Source organism: Pleurodeles waltl, chromosome 5 (genome assembly GCF_031143425.1).
Source record: "Pleurodeles waltl isolate 20211129_DDA chromosome 5, aPleWal1.hap1.20221129, whole genome shotgun sequence".
Classification (NCBI taxonomy): Eukaryota; Metazoa; Chordata; class Amphibia; order Caudata; family Salamandridae; genus Pleurodeles; species Pleurodeles waltl.
The window spans coordinates 1,720,301,567-1,720,319,937 of record NC_090444.1 but is presented as its reverse complement, the minus strand read 5'-3'; the positions used below and the strand labels follow the sequence as shown (position 1 = coordinate 1,720,319,937).

The 18,371-nt window shown below is 41.6% G+C and overlaps 1 protein-coding gene across 1 annotated transcript in view; it reads right to left on the bottom strand.

Moving 5' to 3' along the window:
• CYP39A1 (cytochrome P450 family 39 subfamily A member 1) overlaps positions 1 to 18,371 on the bottom strand; it is a 284,249-nt gene that overhangs the window by 61,414 nt on the left and 204,464 nt on the right. The window contains exon 11 of the mRNA XM_069236086.1: positions 6,606 to 6,693. Within this exon, the coding sequence (XP_069092187.1) occupies positions 6,606 to 6,693 (88 nt within the window). The remainder of the gene's footprint in view (positions 1 to 6,605; positions 6,694 to 18,371) is intronic.

Genomic DNA, 18,371 nt, shown 5'->3' with positions numbered 1-18,371 from the left:
GACACACACAGTGTTGTCATCAATTATATAATTTCAGATGTCATCAGTTATGTTATAAATTATGTCATAGAATGTGCCATGAGTAATGTAATATGAGAGGTCATAAGCAGTGCATGGCAAGGGCGTAAGTACTCTGTGTCCTGAAATGGCGGCAGCAGCCTTACTCCTAATGTTGCGGCCAGCCTATCAGAGAGCGAGCTCCCAAAGGACAGATGGGAAAAGAGGCCCTCTCGGTCAATCAGACTGTTCTGTTTGTTAAAGTTGCATGCTTGTGGCACTCCTGTGAGAGTCCCGCTAACCCAACTGTCCAGATTCATAAATTTTGAACCTTAATTCCTCAAAACAACTGAATGGATTTAGACTATTTAGCCCACATCACAAAAAGCATACTTTCCCTGTGAAGAATTAGCTTTCTGCCAAATCTGGTGTATGTCTGTTTAGTCGTTTAGGCTGTCGCTCTGTTCAAAAATCCCTGTAGAAATTGCATTAGAAAATTGTATTTTTGAGCTCCCCTTTTTTCTTGGGCCTCACTTCAATGATCACCTCAAAATGTTGAAGGAATGAGCTGAGCTGAGCTGAATGAATTCATTTTTGGAAAGTTTTGTGAAGATTTGTCAAACGGTGCCAAAGTTATAAGAAAACCAAAAAACACTCTTCCCATGGAAACTAGGTCCTAACTGTAACTACACAGTGGGGATCACCATTGTATTTGTGTATATATATATATATATATCTATATCTATATCTATATATATATCTATATATATATGGAAAATGTCACTTACCCAGTGTACATCTGTTCGTGGCATTAGTCGCTGCAGATTCACATGCTGTGCACATCCCGCCATCTGGTGTTGGGCTCGGAGTGTTACAAGTTGTTTTTCTTCAAAGAAGTCTTTTCGAGTCACGAGACCGAGGGACTCCTCCCATTTCGACTCCATTGCGCATGGGCGTCGACTCCATCTTAGATTGTTTTCCCTGCAGAGGGTGAGGTAGGAGTTGTGTATGCTAGTAATAGTGCCCATGCAATGGAGTGAATACGTATGTATATAATGAATTTTAAAGTAATATATTTACAAATGTACAAATGTTCAAGATCTACTTCTAAACGGCTACAGGCTCCCGGGGAGGCGGGTGGGCGCATGTGAATCTGCAGCGACTAATGCCACGAACAGATGTACACTGGGTAAGTGACATTTTCCGTTCGATGGCATGTGTAGCTGCAGATACACATGCTGTGCATAGACTAGTAAGCAGTTATCTCCCCAAAAGCGGTGGTTCAGCCTGTAGGAGTTGAAGTAGTTTGAAATAATGTTCTTAGTACAGCTTGACCTACTGTTGCCTGTTGTGCAGTTAACACATCTACACAGTAGTGCTTGGTAAATGTATGAGGCGTAGACCATGTTGCTGCCTTACATATTTCGTTCATTGGAATATTTCCTAGAAAGGCCATGGTAGCACCTTTCTTTCTGGTAGAGTGTGCCTTTGGTGTAATAGGCAGCTGTCTTTTAGCTTTGAGATAGCAGGTTTGAATGCACTTAACTATCCATCTAGCAATGCCTTGTTTTGAAATTGGATTTCCTGTATGAGGTTTTTGAAAGGCAATAAATAGTTGTTTTGTCTTTCGAATTAGTTTAGTTCTGTCAATGTAGTACATTAGTGCTCTTTTGATGTCTAATGTATGTAGTGCTCTTTCAGCTACAGAATCTGGCTGTGGGAAGAACACTGGTAATTCTACCGTCTGATTCAAGTGGAACGGTGAGATTACTTTTGGTAAAAATTTTGGATTTGTCCGTAGGACTACTTTATTTTTGTGTATTTGAATAAATGGTTCTTGAATGGTAAATGCTTGAATTTCACTCACTCTTCTTAGAGATGTGATGGCAATTAAAAATGCAACTTTCCACGTTAAGTATTGCATTTCACAAGAGTGCATGGGCTCAAAAGGTGGACCCATGAGTCGTGTTAAGACAATGTTGAGGTTCCACGAAGGAACTGGTGGTATTCTTGGTGGTATAATTCTCTTTAGGCCTTCCATAAATGCTTTTATGACTGGTATCCTAAATAATGAAGTTGAGTGCGTAATTTGCAGGTAAGCTGAAATTGCAGTAAGATGTATTTTTATGGAAGAGAAAGTTAGTTTTGACTTTTGCAAATGTAGTAAGTATCCTACTATATCTTTTGCAGATGCGTGTAAGGGTTGAATTTGATTATTATGGCAGTAATAAACAAATCTTTTCCACTTATTTGCATAGCAGTGTCTAGTGGTAGGCTTCCTAGCTTGTCTTATGACCTCCATACATTCCTGTGTGAGGTCTAAGTGCCCGAATTCTAGGATGCCCCTATGTATTGCTGTGTTTGACACAGCAGAAGGTGTGACTTTGGGTAGTTGATTGAGAAACCTAGTTTGTGTAGGGTTTCTATGACATATTTTGTGTGTTGTGAACACTGTATTTGCGTGTTGGTTTTGATTAACCAATCGTCTAGGTACGGGAACACATGTATTTGCTGCCTTCTGATATGTGCAGCTACTACTGCCAGACATTTTGTAAAAACTCTTGGCGCAGTTGTTATTCCGAATGGCAACACTTTGAATTGGTAATGTATCCCTTTGAATACAAACCTTAGGTACTTTCTGTGTGAAGGATGTATTGGTATATGGAAATATGCATCCTTTAGATCCAGTGTTGTCATGTAGTCCTGTTGTTTGAGCAGTGGGATTACTTCTTGTAATGTAACCATGTGAAAGTGGTCTGATTTTATGTATGTATTTAATATTCTGAGATCTAGTATACGTCTCAGAGTCTTGTCTTTTTTGGGTATTAGAAAATACAGTGAGTAAACCCCTGTGTTTAATTCTTGTTTTGGTACTAATTCTATTGCTTCTTTTTGGAGCAATGCTTGAACTTCTAATCCTAGAAGATCTATATGTTGTTTTGACATACTGTGTGTTTTCGGTGGGACTGTTGGAGGGAATTTGAGAAATTCTATGCAATAACCATGCTGGATAATTGCTAGTACCCAAGTATCTGTTGTTATCTCCTCCCAATGTTTGTAAAATTGGCTTAGTCTCCCCCCCACAGGTGTTATGTGATGGGGATGTGTGACTTGTAAGTCACTGCTTATTTTGAGGAGTTTTGGGGCTTTGGAACTTTCCTCTATTTTTCTGGAATTGTCCCCCTCTATATTGCCCCCAAAAACCTCCCCGCTGATATTGGCTTTGGTAAGTGGGCCTTGTTTGTGATGTTGTGGTTTCTGTAGGTTGCCCTCGAAACCCTCCCCTAAAAGGTGTTTTGCGAAATGTGCCTCTGCTCTGCGGGGAGTAGAGTGCGCCCATGGCTTTTGCTGTGTCAGTGTCTTTTTTGAGTTTATCAATAGCAGTGTCGACTTCCGGCCCAAACAACTGCTGTTCATTAAATGGCATATTTAGCACGGCTTGTTGAATTTCCGGCTTGAACCCTGACGTGCGCAGCCATGCGTGCCTTCTTATTGTTATTGCAGTATTTACTGTCCTTGCAGCCGTATCTGCTGCATCCATTGAAGACCGTATCAGATTATTAGAGATACTTTGTCCTTCTTCCACCACTTGCTGTGCTCTTTTTTGGAACTCCTTGGGTAAGTGTTCTATGAAATGTTGCATCCCAGTGAGCTCTATCGTATCTTGCCAAAAGTGCTTGTGAATTGGCAATGCGCCATTGGTTTGCTGCTTGTGCTGCAACCCTTTTGCCCGCAGCATCAAATTTGCGACTCTCCTTGTCTGGAGGTGGTGCATCCCCTGAGGTATGAGAGTTCGCTCTCTTACGAGCTGCCCGACAACTACTGAGTCTGGTGTTAACTGCGTTGTAATATAAACTGGATCTGTTGGCGGTGGCTTGTACCTTTTCTCCACCCTTGGAGTTATGGCTCGGCCTTTAACAGGATCCTGAAAGATTTGTTTTGAATGTTTTAGCATTCCTGGGAGCATAGGTAGGCTTTGGTACTGGCTATGAGTGGAGGATAGCGTGTTAAACAAAAAGTCATCCTCAATTGGTTCGGAATGCAAGGTGACGTTATGGAAAGCAGCTGCCCTTGCGACCACCTGTGTGTAAGATGTACTGTCCTCAGGTGGGGACGGCCTGGCAGGGTACGAGTCTGGGCTGTTGTCCGATACTGGAGCATCGTAAAGGTCCCATGCATCGGGATCATCTTGACTCATTGTAGTATGAGTCGGGGAGTGCATCAGTGGAGGAGTTGCTACCGGTGATGTGTGCACTGACGGTGGTGGAGACGGTGGTGGAGTTGTTTTCCTTGCTACCTTTGCCTGTGGCTGCTTGTCCTTTTCTTGAAAGGCAAGTTTTCTTTTTATTTTAATTGGGGGAAGAGTGGTTATCTTCCCTGTGTCTTCTTGAATGTGGAGCCTTCTTTGAGTATAGTCTGGCTCTACTGCTTCAAGTTCCTCTCCGAATCTATGCTTTTGCATTTGGAAGGATAATCCTTGTTCCTCTGTATAGGAACCTGTTTTCGGCTCCGAGGCTGGATGTTTCGGAACCAAAACTTTTTCGGACGTCTTTTTAGGCTCCGAAGAAACCTTTTTAATTTTAGGCGTGGTGGTGTCTCGGTGCCGAACTTGTTGGGTGCGGCTGTCCCGGTGCCGAAATTTCTCTGAGCCGATGTCTCGGGTCCGAGATTGCTGTGTGGCGGTATCTCGACTGGAGTCGGATGACTTCGACACAAGCGTGCCCTTTTTCGGTGCCTAGGATCGGTCACCTAATTTTTGGGTTAAGCCATGGCCTGTTGGCGGTGGCGTCCCCTGGGCTTTTGTTGACTTCTCGTGAGTCTTATGTTTCAACGTCTTACTCACGGTTTTCGGCATTTCTTCGGCCTCGAGCTCTTCCGAGTCTGACTCGTGGATAGAGAAAGCTTCCTCTTCCTCCTCGAAACGCTCTTGTCCTGTCGGCGTCGACGCCATCTGCAGCCTTCTGGCTCTTCGGTCTCTTAATGTCTTCCTCGACCGAAACGCTCGACAGGCTTCGCAAGTATCTTCCTTGTGCTCTGGAGACAAGCACAAGTTACAGACCAGATGCTGATCCGTATACGGATACTTGTTATGGCATTTTGGACAGAAGCGGAATGGGGTCCGTTCCATCAGCCTTGAAGTCACACGTGGCCGGGCCGACCAGGCCCCGACGGGGGATCGAAAAAAAACCCGAAGGGCCACCGGAGCTCTCCAAAATTCGTTGTCGATCTGTTGTAACTAACCCGATACTGAACGCAAACAATACCGACGTTTTTTCAGAGATTCTAACTAACTTTCCGACCCGAAACACGGAGCGAAAAGGAACACGTCCGAACCCGATGGCGGAAAAAAAACAATCTAAGATGGAGTCGACGCCCATGCGCAATGGAGTCGAAATGGGAGGAGTCCCTCGGTCTCGTGACTCAAAAAGACTTCTTCGAAGAAAAACAACTTGTAACACTCCGAGCCCAACACCAGATGGCGGGATGTGCACAGCACCTCCACTGGTCTGCTCACATGTCAGTAAATTTTTTCTCCACCCACCAGGGCTTATAGTATGGGGCAATGGGTCAGCTCACATAAGCTATTGGTTCTGTTAACTCTCTGTTGTTGAAGACTTGTTGGTTACAAGACAGTACATAGAATGGGCTTTGGGTCAGCTCATGATTGGATCGGGTTCCTGTCTATTTCATATCCAAGTACTTATTCAATAGCTTCCCTCCTATTCTCATTTGTCTCGCCCCTGGATCATTTTCTTTACATCATTTGTAATTGGATGAGTTGCATGCTTCCACTGCTGATGTGAAGGAGCTGTTGTTCATTTTCATTCAGCACTCCTCCGCTCTAAACCATTCCAACGTTTTCATTTTTTAAAATTTTTGACAGACCCCACAACTGCACGCTGCTACCAGGATACATTGTTTTGTTCATTAGCACCCATGCTGTTTTAAGGACCCTGTAGAGGTACACTGCTACTGGGCCTCTCACTACTCTCCATTTGAGTGTTGTCGTGTCCCACCTAGACATATATTTTTTATTTACTGTTTCAAAATGGCCATCCTCCATCTTGGAACATTAAATAATGAATAAAGCATTAAAAAAACGTCAAGTCTGCCACTGTGCAATTGTGCAAATATACTGCAGACATCTTGGAATAATTATTTTTGCTTTCAGAAAAGTAATTCAAAGATAGCCACCAATGCTTGATTTGCAGCCATCTTGGAATTATTTTTCTTAAAGCATAAGAAAAAAACATTTCAAGATGACCACCACTAATACACATACAAAGAGGCCATCTTGGAAAGATTTTTTTTTTTGCTTTAAAAAAATCATTCTAATATGGCTGCTGCATTAGTGTGCATCAGTGCATCGTCAAAATAGAAAAAAATCATTGAGGAAGACAAAAGAGGCCACCAGAAAGACCAGTAAGCTGTGCAATTGCTTGTGGACCTTTGTTGTTAATTCTATTGAGAGACGTATGAACTGTACAATTGCTGACAACATCCTAGCCACAGTGGTAGTCATATCAAGAAAATGGCAATTCATATTATTTTTTACCAACAAACAAATACCAATGAAACAGGTCAACCCGTGTTGTAGTACATTTTACCTGCTTGGGGACTGGATCCAGCAGAACAAAGTCAAATTTGTAAAGAATTGATACAACAACCAAGTGGATTTCCATTAGCGCAAACCACCTGAAAGAGAACAACAGTTGTTTATTAAAAGCCTGAATTTCTACCAATATAACTTCTTCATAGTGTCATAATGAATTATGTACTGTTTGAGAGGGTTATAAACCCATTGCTATACTACAATTTCACTTAAGTAAAACATATTTCAACAGTGGCCCATCAGACCCTATGAAATAGATATGTTATGGTATGTTAAAATGTTATGTGTATTTACAAAGAGCGCTGAGCAGGTTTGTGTGCATAGACTTGCCTATGGTAGGTTCATTAATTGAAAAGTCAGTTATTCAGCTTCTTGCAGAATTCAAGAAGAGTGGAGGGGGCTGTGATGTACAATGGGAGGTTGTTTCATGCTTTAGCAGTGAGGTGTTAGAACCCTGATCCCCCTAATCTGGTTCCGTGTATGTGTGGGATGTGCGCGTGTAGGCGTCCGCCAGAGAGGAGATGTATGAGTGGTTGGTGGAAGGAGATGCAACTGTCCAAGTAGGTGGGACCTGAGTTATGTACTGCATAGGCTTGAAACATGGGAACTAAGAGAAGCCCCCAATCAAAATAATCAAAATAATTAAAACATCTTCTTTAGGTTTCCACATTCACTTTGGGTTTTACATCTATGCCGCTTTTGCCAATGCTTCTTATATTTTGTTCTTTATATTTCAGAATGTGAATTGCTTAACAGATGAATGTTACATGGAATTTTCTGTGATATGCATTTATGCCCATTGGTGTCAATATACATAACCAGTGGAAAAACTAATGTGAAAGGGAAGTTAAGGTTGACTATAGTGTGAATAGTGACTTCAGTACAAAACTTAAAAGACATGAAATTCGAAAATGAACCTTCTTTACTACTCACACCCTACACAACTTAGCTTAACTCTCATTTCAGCCATCACTTGTGAAAGGTGTAAATGAGATTTGAATTTGTTGTAAGTGAAGAAATTGATATTTTGTGAAAGTGCTTAACATTCAAAGCATGGTGTTATGTTGGTGTACTCATGAGGACTTATTGTGTGTTATAACATATAACTTAAAAACTATAACATTTTGGGTATAGTATGGTGCTGGCAGATGTTTTTGTTTTCAAGTGTGGACTTCATACATGTGTTATTATTAGCAATGTAATTTGGTTAAACATGTGTGCCATGGGTGGGGTGAGGACAGCAAGGAGGAAGAGGGTGGCTGATCGCAGCGATAGTTTTGAAATGAATAGCAGAAAGAAGCCATGCTATGTTCTACTTTAAACACAGGGGTGAGCCATCCAGCAGGGTGTCAATACACTGATCTTTGCATGTGTCTTGGTAAGTTACAGTTGTAATTGGTTTCTTAGGACGCAGGGTATGTTGGACTTCATATGGCACTGGGTGGGGGCTCTCTAAGGGGCAGTGGACTTCAGTGCATGAGGCATATTAAACTGCTGGTGCCTTTCCATGTGACCCCTTTCTGATCCTACAACAGAAGTGGTCAGTGATTTTGTGGTTATCACTTGCTCCACCCAATCCAGAGTCCAGTTACGAATTGGCTAGTTTTAGGTGTAGGGATACTGGGTGGCTGAATTAACGTTTCTGGCCAGTAGCCCCCAAATCCCGCTACAAAATAATTGAACCCAAAATTGGCAATAATGTGGGAGGCAACTGATTTAACTGTAAATGCATGGTAATAATATTTCTGGTTGATACATAATCTTCCTGCAGATTCTTTACCTCCTGGATAGCCACTTAGGAGTCAGGCTGGTCCAGAAAACTTTCATCCCCAGTCGTAAGTCTCCAACACCACTAGGTGGTGCTATGCAGCTTCAGCTGTGACTCTGCCACCAACCAGACAAGACAACAAATACTTATAAGAGGCATTAACTGCATGCTGACGACAGTTCCTCAAACGTTTTCCGTGCATTAGAGAGGCACCCGGAAAGAAACCAAGAACAGTAGCAGCATATAACACGTTTGTATACCTTTGGATCTCTGTATACAGCCGTGACTTATCGAAGGAGGGGGGAGAGTGATGAAGAATCTGGGAAAAGATTATGAATCCACCGGAAATGTTGTTACCAAAGGTAAGTAACTTTTATTTTCCTTAGACATATCTTCTTGCAGATTCCTCACTGTAAGTTAGAGTCTCAAAACAGTACCATCCAGGATGTGGTAATGAGCAGTTTAGATTGACAAAGGAAGATACAGCACAGCTCTGACATGGTATCCATCACTGCATGCTTGGGCTATGAGGCATAAATGTCTAGCAAACGTATGCAGGTGTCAGCCACAGAAGAAATGCTTCTGGTGGAGCCATGGAAGCAGCCATGCCCCTTGTGGAGTGGACTCAAATGCTCTCCAGAGTGTTTTATTGGCTAAGAATGACATGACATTGTCAGTTTGGTCACTACCTTGTCTTTCTTGGCTCCAACAACAGCTGGAAAGAGCCAATCATCTACTTTGTCCTGTCGAGTGTGGCTGTAGTAGTAAGAGACTGAACAGCTGGATTATAGTGTACGTAACTGCTCCTCGTCTTTGGTGGGATGAGGCTGCTGTGGCATAAAAGCTGCTGAAACCAACCTGAGGAACAAGCTGTTTGGGTAGTAAAATATGAATGGGGAGTGAACTCGGTAGGCCAATGGTTCTCCGATACTATGAATTGAAGTGATCACTACCAACAACTTTGTCTCCAATGTAAGAAGTTAAAGTACAACTGTTCATCATATCAAAAAGGGATGTGTAGAAGATCATCAATTTGAGATTCAGATACTACTACGGAACCATGAACAGACCAAGGGAAACAAAGTGAATCTTTCAGAAACCATTCCACTAAAGATGACTTAAACAACACTGGCTGATCAGGGATATACATGAAACCCTACAGAGCAGAAAGGTAATCCTTGATTTTAGCCACTGCCAGCCCTTACTGTGCAAGACAGTGCAAAATGCAGGGCATCAGAAAGGCATGTTTTAAAGGAATTCAAACCTTTTGACTCACACCACTGCACAAATTTGTCCAATGACTGGCATAAATGGATTTTGTAGCAGCTATGATGACCCCAGCAAAGTAAAAGTACTCTAGATGGCACACTCAATCTCCACGTTATAGCGTTTTTGGAAAACGTTTCAGAACCCATTCATCCAGCTGCGATAGAAGCTCTACCCAGCACGGGAGAGAACGAGGAGACAGGCACATGCTGAGGACCAGCAAATCAACATACCAGATCCTGCTTGCCCAGTCTGGGGCAAGTAAAATCAGCTGTGCCCGATTCTCCTGCACCTTCTGCAGAGATTTCAGCAGAAGCAGAAGGAACGCGTACACCAGATCCTGCAGCCAACTTAACCTGAAGGCGGACCCACAAGAACCATTCAAAGGGCTGTGTATGTACAAAACCAAATACAATTCTTGTTCTGTGCTGTGGATAAGAGGTTCACACCCCACATTTTTTAAGGTGATGCCCTTCACTTCGGGGTGTAGCTCTCACTTGTGTTCCTCAAACCAGAAGGGACTGAGACTGTCAACTCTCAAATAGAGGGAACCTGCCAGATGGGAAACTATAGGGAATACCCCCTTCTCCGAACCCATTTCCACAGGTGGCTTGTTCCCTATTAGACTCCTCAACCCTACATCACCCAGCCTGTTCATGTAATGGAAGGTGGTAGTATTGTCCGACAGGATCTGAATGGTATTCCCTGGTATGGAAGAGAGCAACGTCTTCATGGCGAGACAAGGCCACTCTCAGCTCTTGAACATTTATGGGCAGAGGCAGCTGCACTGTATAGCCCCTCAGATGGGAGGACTGGCATAGAGACACCCATATCCATGGTAGGCTGTGCTTGCTGACAGCTAAACAGAAATTCACCTTCAAATTGGAAAGTTCCACCTGACAAGTGCATGTCCGAGTTGGACTGACATGGAAATCTGCAAGTGGGCTGAGAGACTCTCTTGATGTTGCAACTACTGCTATTGCAGGCACCACAAGGAGGGCCCACAACAGCCATCTTATGTGTGAAACCAGCAGAATGCATGAGGCCATGAGGCTGACCAGATGTTAGAACTATAGGACAGGCAGAAGCATTATAGTTAAAACTATCTGAGTCACCTTCCGAATATTCAAACTCCTCTGAGAAGGAGAAAGGGTATTCATGTGGATTATGTCCAGCACCACACTTATGAACATCCATCTGTGCATTAGAGTGAGGTAAGACCTTTAGGCATTGATGATAACACCAAAGTCGTAGAGAAGAGTCAATGTGCATGGAAGATGTTCCCCTACCAGTGCAGAGGGCTCCACCTTCACCAGTCAGTCATCCAAGTACAGCAATACATGTACCCCCGACCATCCCAGTGAACGCTACAATTGGCAGCACTGCCATGAAGACACGAGGCACAGTGATCAACAAAAATGGCAAGCCTGTGAACTGATAGTGCTGTGAAATCTCGGTGAGGGAAACAGCCTTTACAGCGAAGGCTCATCCTGCATGCCATTACCATGCAGGCTTAACCATACATGCAACATTACCACACATGCCTTTACAACGAATATGCCTTTACCATGCATGCTATTAAGACTAATTTCGTTGTAAAGGCATGAATGGTAAAGGTATATTTGTTGTAAAGGTTTTACAGGTAAGTGTATATATATATATATATATATATATATATATATATTTTAAACAAAGGTTACAGGTACGCCATTGTTCGGAAATAGAATAAAAATAAAAAAAACATTCGAAATTCAATAAAAACCAAAGATTACAGGAATGTTACAGTTAGGTTCAGATTTTACACTCACAGAACCATAGAAATTCAGCTGCTATAGTTAGAGTTATTTCAAGTAACTATAACTCACGCCCTCACCACCCCCAGTTTTTTCATCAATACTTTTACTACAAATGTTACACTGATATTATCAATAATGTCAAAGAAGACATCATGAGTGACGTAATATCTCGACTAACTAACAATGCATGGTGAGGGCGCAAGTTATAGTTGCCCTAAGGCACGGGTTATGGTTAATTGAAATAACTAACTATAACAGATGAATTTCTATGGTTTTGTGTGTGCAAAATCGGAACCTAACTATAACGCCCCTGTAACCTTTGGTTTTCTAGTGAATTTCTAAGGTTGTTTTTAATTGTATTTCCTAACTATAACATACCTGTAACCTTTGTTTTTTTCAGTGAGTTTCTAGGTTTTTTTTAACATTAAGTAAAATGCCCATTGCAGTGCACGAGTGGGGGTGGGCTATGGGGGGGTTGGAATCAGGGCATGGCTCCCTAATTGTCTTATTTACTTCAGTATCCTGAGTAGAAAATCATTTCAGTTTCCACTTCAATCCCATCAAGATGACATTCAGATGTGGCACACTTTTGGTATAAATTCAAAATGTTAGCTCTCTAGTTGCTCATTAGAACACTGTAAGCTGCTGGCAGTGTGCTGCAGGTGTTGAAAGTGCATGTTTCAGTCCGCATGTCAGGATGTTTTAATGAAACAGAAGAGAAAGATATTTGAGAACTCACTTAAAACATGTGCTAATTTTTTCTTTGTACAGCACAAACCATAATTGCTATGACAAAATGAACCCCCTCATTTTGTTCCTTTCTAAATCATGGGGCATATTTAAGAGCCTCCAGCTCCTCCCTGCACCACATTAGCGTCATTTTTTTTTTTTACAATAATGTGGCCCAATGAGGCCAAAATCCCCACGCCACGTTGTATCCCTTTGCACTACATTATGCCTGCGCCAGGCATAATGTATGCAAAGGGGGCATTCGCCCGTTATGGGGGTCGAAAAATTAGCACAAGGAAATCTAACAGATTTCCTTGCATAATTTTTTCCAGCACTTTTAACGTTTGCTCAGAGCAGGCGTTAAAAAGGGACACACCATTGTTTACAATGGGCCCCTGTTTACTCTGCAGGAGTAGCGCCAACATTTTGGCGCTACTCCTGCAGAGTACATCAATAGCGTCATAAAAAATTATGCTATTGCCCCCTACCCTGCGCTATGGTGCACCGTATTTTAAATACAGCGCACACATGATGGTGGTAGGGGGCGCAAGAAAAGTGGTGCTGCACTGTGTGCAGCACCACCTTTTTTAAATATGCCCCTAAATGTTTTAGGTTTTACATGTTTGATTCAATCAAGATGTCTTCAGGTGTGCCACACTTTTGCCATAAGGAAGATTGTTAGCGCTCTAGTTTTTCTTTAGAACACTCTGGGAGGCTTCAGTAGGACACAAGGGAATCAACTGACAGGTTGCTCTTGTTGGAAGTACAACAGGAAGATACTTTAGAACTCACTTATAACAAATCCTAATCTTTCTTTCTACTGTACTAATCATAATTTCTATGACAAAATGAGCCCCCTCATTTTGTTCCATCCTAAATTAAATGTTTTAAGTTTTACCAGTTTGATTCAATCAAGTTGGCTTCAGGTGTGCCACACTTTTGTCATAAGTAAGACTGTTAGTGCTCTAGTTGTTCTTTAGAACACAGACAGGCTGCAGAATTCGCTCTTATATGGCTTAGGAAAATATTGTGAATTTACAGAAATATGCTCTCATTGTCACTTCTGGATCACCTTCCATAACCTCTATGGGAAAATCATGAGAAAACAGTTTTCTCTCAAACATGATTCATGAAACCCCAGCACGGTAAAATCATCATAGAACACACCACAATTCCTAAAATTAGTATGGTACCATCATCAAATGATTTATATTGTAACTAAAATTTGTTATCACCCTTTATACCGTTCTCCTTTGTGTGACCCTCAAAACCTGCCATTCACTACAATGCATTTCAAGGGATGCTATCATGTATATTATTCCCAAGATGGCTGCCAGCACTTTCTGGTTGAAGTTCTGACAACCAATCAGATCTTACCATGAGATCTGTGCTTATGCTCCACCCAGATATACAGATCTCTTTTTCCTTCAATTTCTCGAAAACTACTGAACAGATTTACACCAAATAACAAAAAGCAGTCTTTCGGGACCAACAGCTACCTTCCTGCCAGATTTGGTGTAATTCCGTCCAGCAGTTCGGGCTGTAGTCGTGTCTAAAATCTCTTTGAAAATGAAAATGGGAAATATGGTACCCTCTTTTTGACCCCCCCCCCCCCCCCCCCTTTTTTTCTCAGCCCCAGCTTGACGGATCAACCCCGAAACTTTCCATGCACAACATGATTCTTGGGTACACTTTTTTGGTAAATTTTGTGAAGATTCATAAAACAGCGCCAACGATATAGCCAAGTCAAAAAATGCTTTTTCTATGGAAACTAGGTCCTAACTATAACTACCTACTGGCAATTGCCAGTAGGTAATATATATATATATATGGGTATGGGTTTTTGGGTCGTAAGGGTATTTTTAGGGCCTTACAGTGGGTGTGTTTTTTTTTGGTGGTGTGGGTATTTTTAGGTTTAAGGGTGGGTATGGGTTTTTGGGTCGTAAGTGTTTTTTAGCATGGGTATGAGTTTTTGGGTCGTAAGGGGTTTTTAGGGTTTATGGTGGGTATGGGTTTTTCGGTGGTAAGGAGATTTTAGGGTTAAAGTTGGGTATTGGTTTTTGAGTGGGAAGTGTTTTTTGGGGGTTTAGGGTATATATATATATATATATATGCACACACAAAAATACTTATATTTACATATATAAATAAAACATATATATCTATATCTATATACAGTATATATAGATATATATTTCCATATATATCTATATATATATATATATATATATATATATATCAACACTGGTTCCGGTATCTCCCGGCCTCATCCACCATTGCGGGGTCGGTGCGAGTCGTGGCCACAGGCTGCCTCTAATATGAGCAAAGGAAAGTGCCACTTGTTACAGGCACTAAAAACTCACACTTCAAAGTCCAATATAGATGAAATAGAAGTTTAATGGCAACGCGTTTAGATCTTACAAAGATCTTCCTCACGGCCCATGAGGAAGATATTGTAAGATTGAACTTTGGAGTGCGAGTTTTTAGTGCCTCTAACAAGTGGCACTTTCCTTTGATCATATATATATATATATTTGTTTCTCCAAATGCCATTTGTATATTTTGATAACAACATGAAGGTTTCGGGCTGAAAGCGTGCCTATTATAATGAGAGTTTAAATTGGCCCAGAACCATGAGGGTATTAAAATCTACGAAAGACAGACTACAGCTGGGACTATAAAACTACTGATAACACATGCTACAATGGCAGCGCTTTTAGCAATGTGATTTATAGATGAACGTAAGTCCTTTTTCACTTACGATAATATTGAAACAAACAATGAAGGGAAACTATTTAAACATCTGCTTGCAAATGTCTCTTTATTTACCGGCATTTGAGAAAGGCATTCAGCCGAAACGCGTCATGCAGGGTGAAATTAATCTGGCTTGGAACCTGAGAGCGCTTCTTTATGGCTTTGAAGTGAAGTTTTTTGGTCGTCATATATGGAAAATGTCACTTACCCAGTGTACATCTGTTCGTGGCATGAGTCGCTGCAGATTCACATGCTGTGCACAGTCCGCCGTCTGGTGTTGGGCTCGGAGTGTTACAAGTTGTTTTTCTTCGAAGAAGTCTTTTCGAGTCACGAGACCGAGGGACTCCTCCCCTTTCGATTCCATTGCGCATGGGCGTCGACTCCATCTTAGATTGTTTTCCCCGCAGAGGGTGAGGTAGGATTTGTTTATGTTAGTAATAGTGCCCATGCAATGGAATGAATACGTATGTACATAATAAAGGTTAAAGTAATATATTTACAAATGTACAAATGTTCAAGATCTACTTCTAAACGGCTACAGGCTCCCGCGGAGGCGGGTGGGCGCATGTGAATCTGCAGCGACTCATGCCACGAACAGATGTACACTGGGTAAGTGACATTTTCCGTTCGATGGCATGTGTAGCTGCAGATACACATGCTGTGCATAGACTAGTAAGCAGTTATCTCCCCAAAAGCGGTGGTTCAGCCTGTAGGAGTTGAAGTAGTTTGAAATAATGTTCTTAGTATAGCCTGACCTACTGTGGCTTGCTGTGCAGTTAACACATCTACACAGTAGTGCTTGGTAAATGTATGAGGCGTAGACCATGTTGCTGCCTTACATATTTCGTTGATTGGAATATTTCCTAGAAAGGCCATGGTAGCCCCTTTTTTTCTGGTTGAGTGTGCCTTTGGTGTAATAGGCAGCTCTCTCTTTGCTTTAAGATAGCAGGTTTGAATACACTTAACTATCCACCTAGCAATGCCTTGTTTTGAAATTGGATTTCCTGTATGAGGTTTTTGAAAGGCAATAAATAGTTGTTTTGTTTTTCTAATTAGTTTTGTTCTGTCAATGTAGTACATTAGTGCTCTTTTGATGTCTAATGTATGTAGTGCTCTTTCAGCTACAGAATCTGGTTGTGGGAAGAACACTGGTAATTCTACTGTTTGATTTAAGTGGAACGGTGAGATAACCTTTGGTAAAAATTTAGGATTTGTTCTTAGAACTACTTTATTTTTATGTATCTGAATAAATGGTTCTTGTATGGTAAATGCTTGAATCTCGCTCACTCTTAGAGATGTGATGGCAATCAAAAATGCAACCTTCCACGTTAAGTATTGAATTTCACAAGAATGCATGGGCTCGAAAGGTGGACCCATGAGTCTTGTTAAGACAATGTTGAGGTTCCATGAAGGAACAGGTGGTGTTCTTGGTGGTATGATTCTCTTTAAGCCTTCCATAAACGCTTTAATGACTGGGATTCTAAATAGTGAAGTTGAATGAGTAATTTGTAGGTAAGCTGATATTGCGGTGAGATGTATCTTTATGGAAGAGAAAGCTAGATTTGATTTTTGCAAATGTAGTAAATATCCTACTATATCTTTTGGAGATGCGTGTAATGGCTGAATTTGATTATTCTGGCAGTAATACACAAATCTTTTCCACTTGTTTGCGTAGCAGTGTCTAGTGGTAGGTTTCCTAGCTTGTTTTATGACCTCCATACATTCTTGTGTGAGGTGCAAGTGTCCGAATTCTAGGATTTCAGGAGCCAAATTGCTAGATTCAGCGATGCTGGATTTGTATGTCTGATCTTTTGTTTGTGTTGTGTTAACAGATCTGTTTTTTTGGGTAGTTTGACATGAGGTACTACTGACAGGTCTAGTAGTGTCGTGTACCAAGGTTGCCTTGCCCATGTTGGTGCTATTAGTATGAGTTTGAGTTTGTTTTGACTCAACCTGTTTACTACATATGGAAGGAGAGGGAGAGGGGGAAAAGCGTATGCAAAGATCCCTGACCAGTTCATCCATAAAGCATTGCCTTGGGATTGGTCTTGTGGGTACCTGGATGCGAAGTTTTGGCATTTTGAGTTTTCCTTTGTTGCAAATAGATCTATTTGAGGTGTCCCCCAGATTTGAAAGTAATTGTTTAGTATTTGGGGGGGAATTTCCCATTCATGGGTTTGTTGGTGATCTCGAGAGAGATTGTCTGCCAACTGGTTCTGAATCCCTGGAATAAATTGTGCTATTAGGCGAATGTGGTTGTGAATCGCCCAATGCCATATTTTCTGTGTTAGGAGGCACAACTGTGTCGAGTGTGTCCCTCCTTGTTTGTTTAGATAATACATTGTTGTCATGTTGTCTGTTTTGACAAGAATGTATTTTTGGGTTATTATGGGTTGAAATGCTTTCAGCGCTAGAAATACTGCTAACATTTCCAAGTGATTTATGTGAAACTGTCTCTGATGTATGTCCCATTGTCCTTGGATGCTGTGTTGATTGAGGTGTGCTCCCCACCCTGTCATGGAAGCATCTGTTGTTATGACGTATTGTGGCACTGGGTCTTGGAAAGGCCGCCCTCGGTTAAAATTTTTACTGTTCCACCATAGAAGCGAGATGTATGTTTGGCGGTCTATCAACACCAGATCTAGAAGTTGACCCTGTGCTTGTGACCATTGTGATGCTAGGCACTGTTGTAAGGGCCGCATGTGCAATCTTGCGTTTGGGACAATGGCTATGCATGAAGACATCATGCCTAGTAGTTTCATTACCATTCTGACTTGTACCTTTTGTGTTGGATACATGGCCTGTATTACTTTGTGAAATGTTTGAACCCGTTGTGGACTTGGAGTGGCAATCCCTTTTGCTGTGTTGATTGTCGCTCCTAAGTATTGCTGCGTTTGACACGGCAAAAGGTGTGACTTCGCGTAGTTGATGGAGAAACCTAGCCTGTGAAGGGTTTGTAGGACATATTTTGTGTGCTGTGAACACTGTTTTAGCGTGTTGGTTTTGATTAACCAGTCGTCTAAGTACGGGAACACATGTGTTTGCAGCCTTCTGATATGTGCAGCTACTACTGCCAGGCATTTTGTAAAAACTCTTGGCGCAGTTGTTATTCCAAATGGCAACACTTTGAATTGGTAATGTATTCCTTGGAATACGAACCTTAGGTATTTCCTGTGTGAAGGATGTATTGGTATATGGAAATACGCATCTTTTAGATCTAATGTTGTCATGTAGTCTTGCTGTTTGAGCAGTGGGATTACGTCTTGTAATGTGACCATGTGAAAGTGGTCTGATTTTATGTAGGTATTTAGTGTTCTGATATCTAGTATTGGTCTCAGAGTTTTGTCCTTTTTGGGTATTAGAAAGTACAGTGAGTAAACCCCTGTGTTTTTTTGTTGAATTGGTACTAATTCTATTGCGTCCTTTTGTAGCAATGCTTGAACTTCTA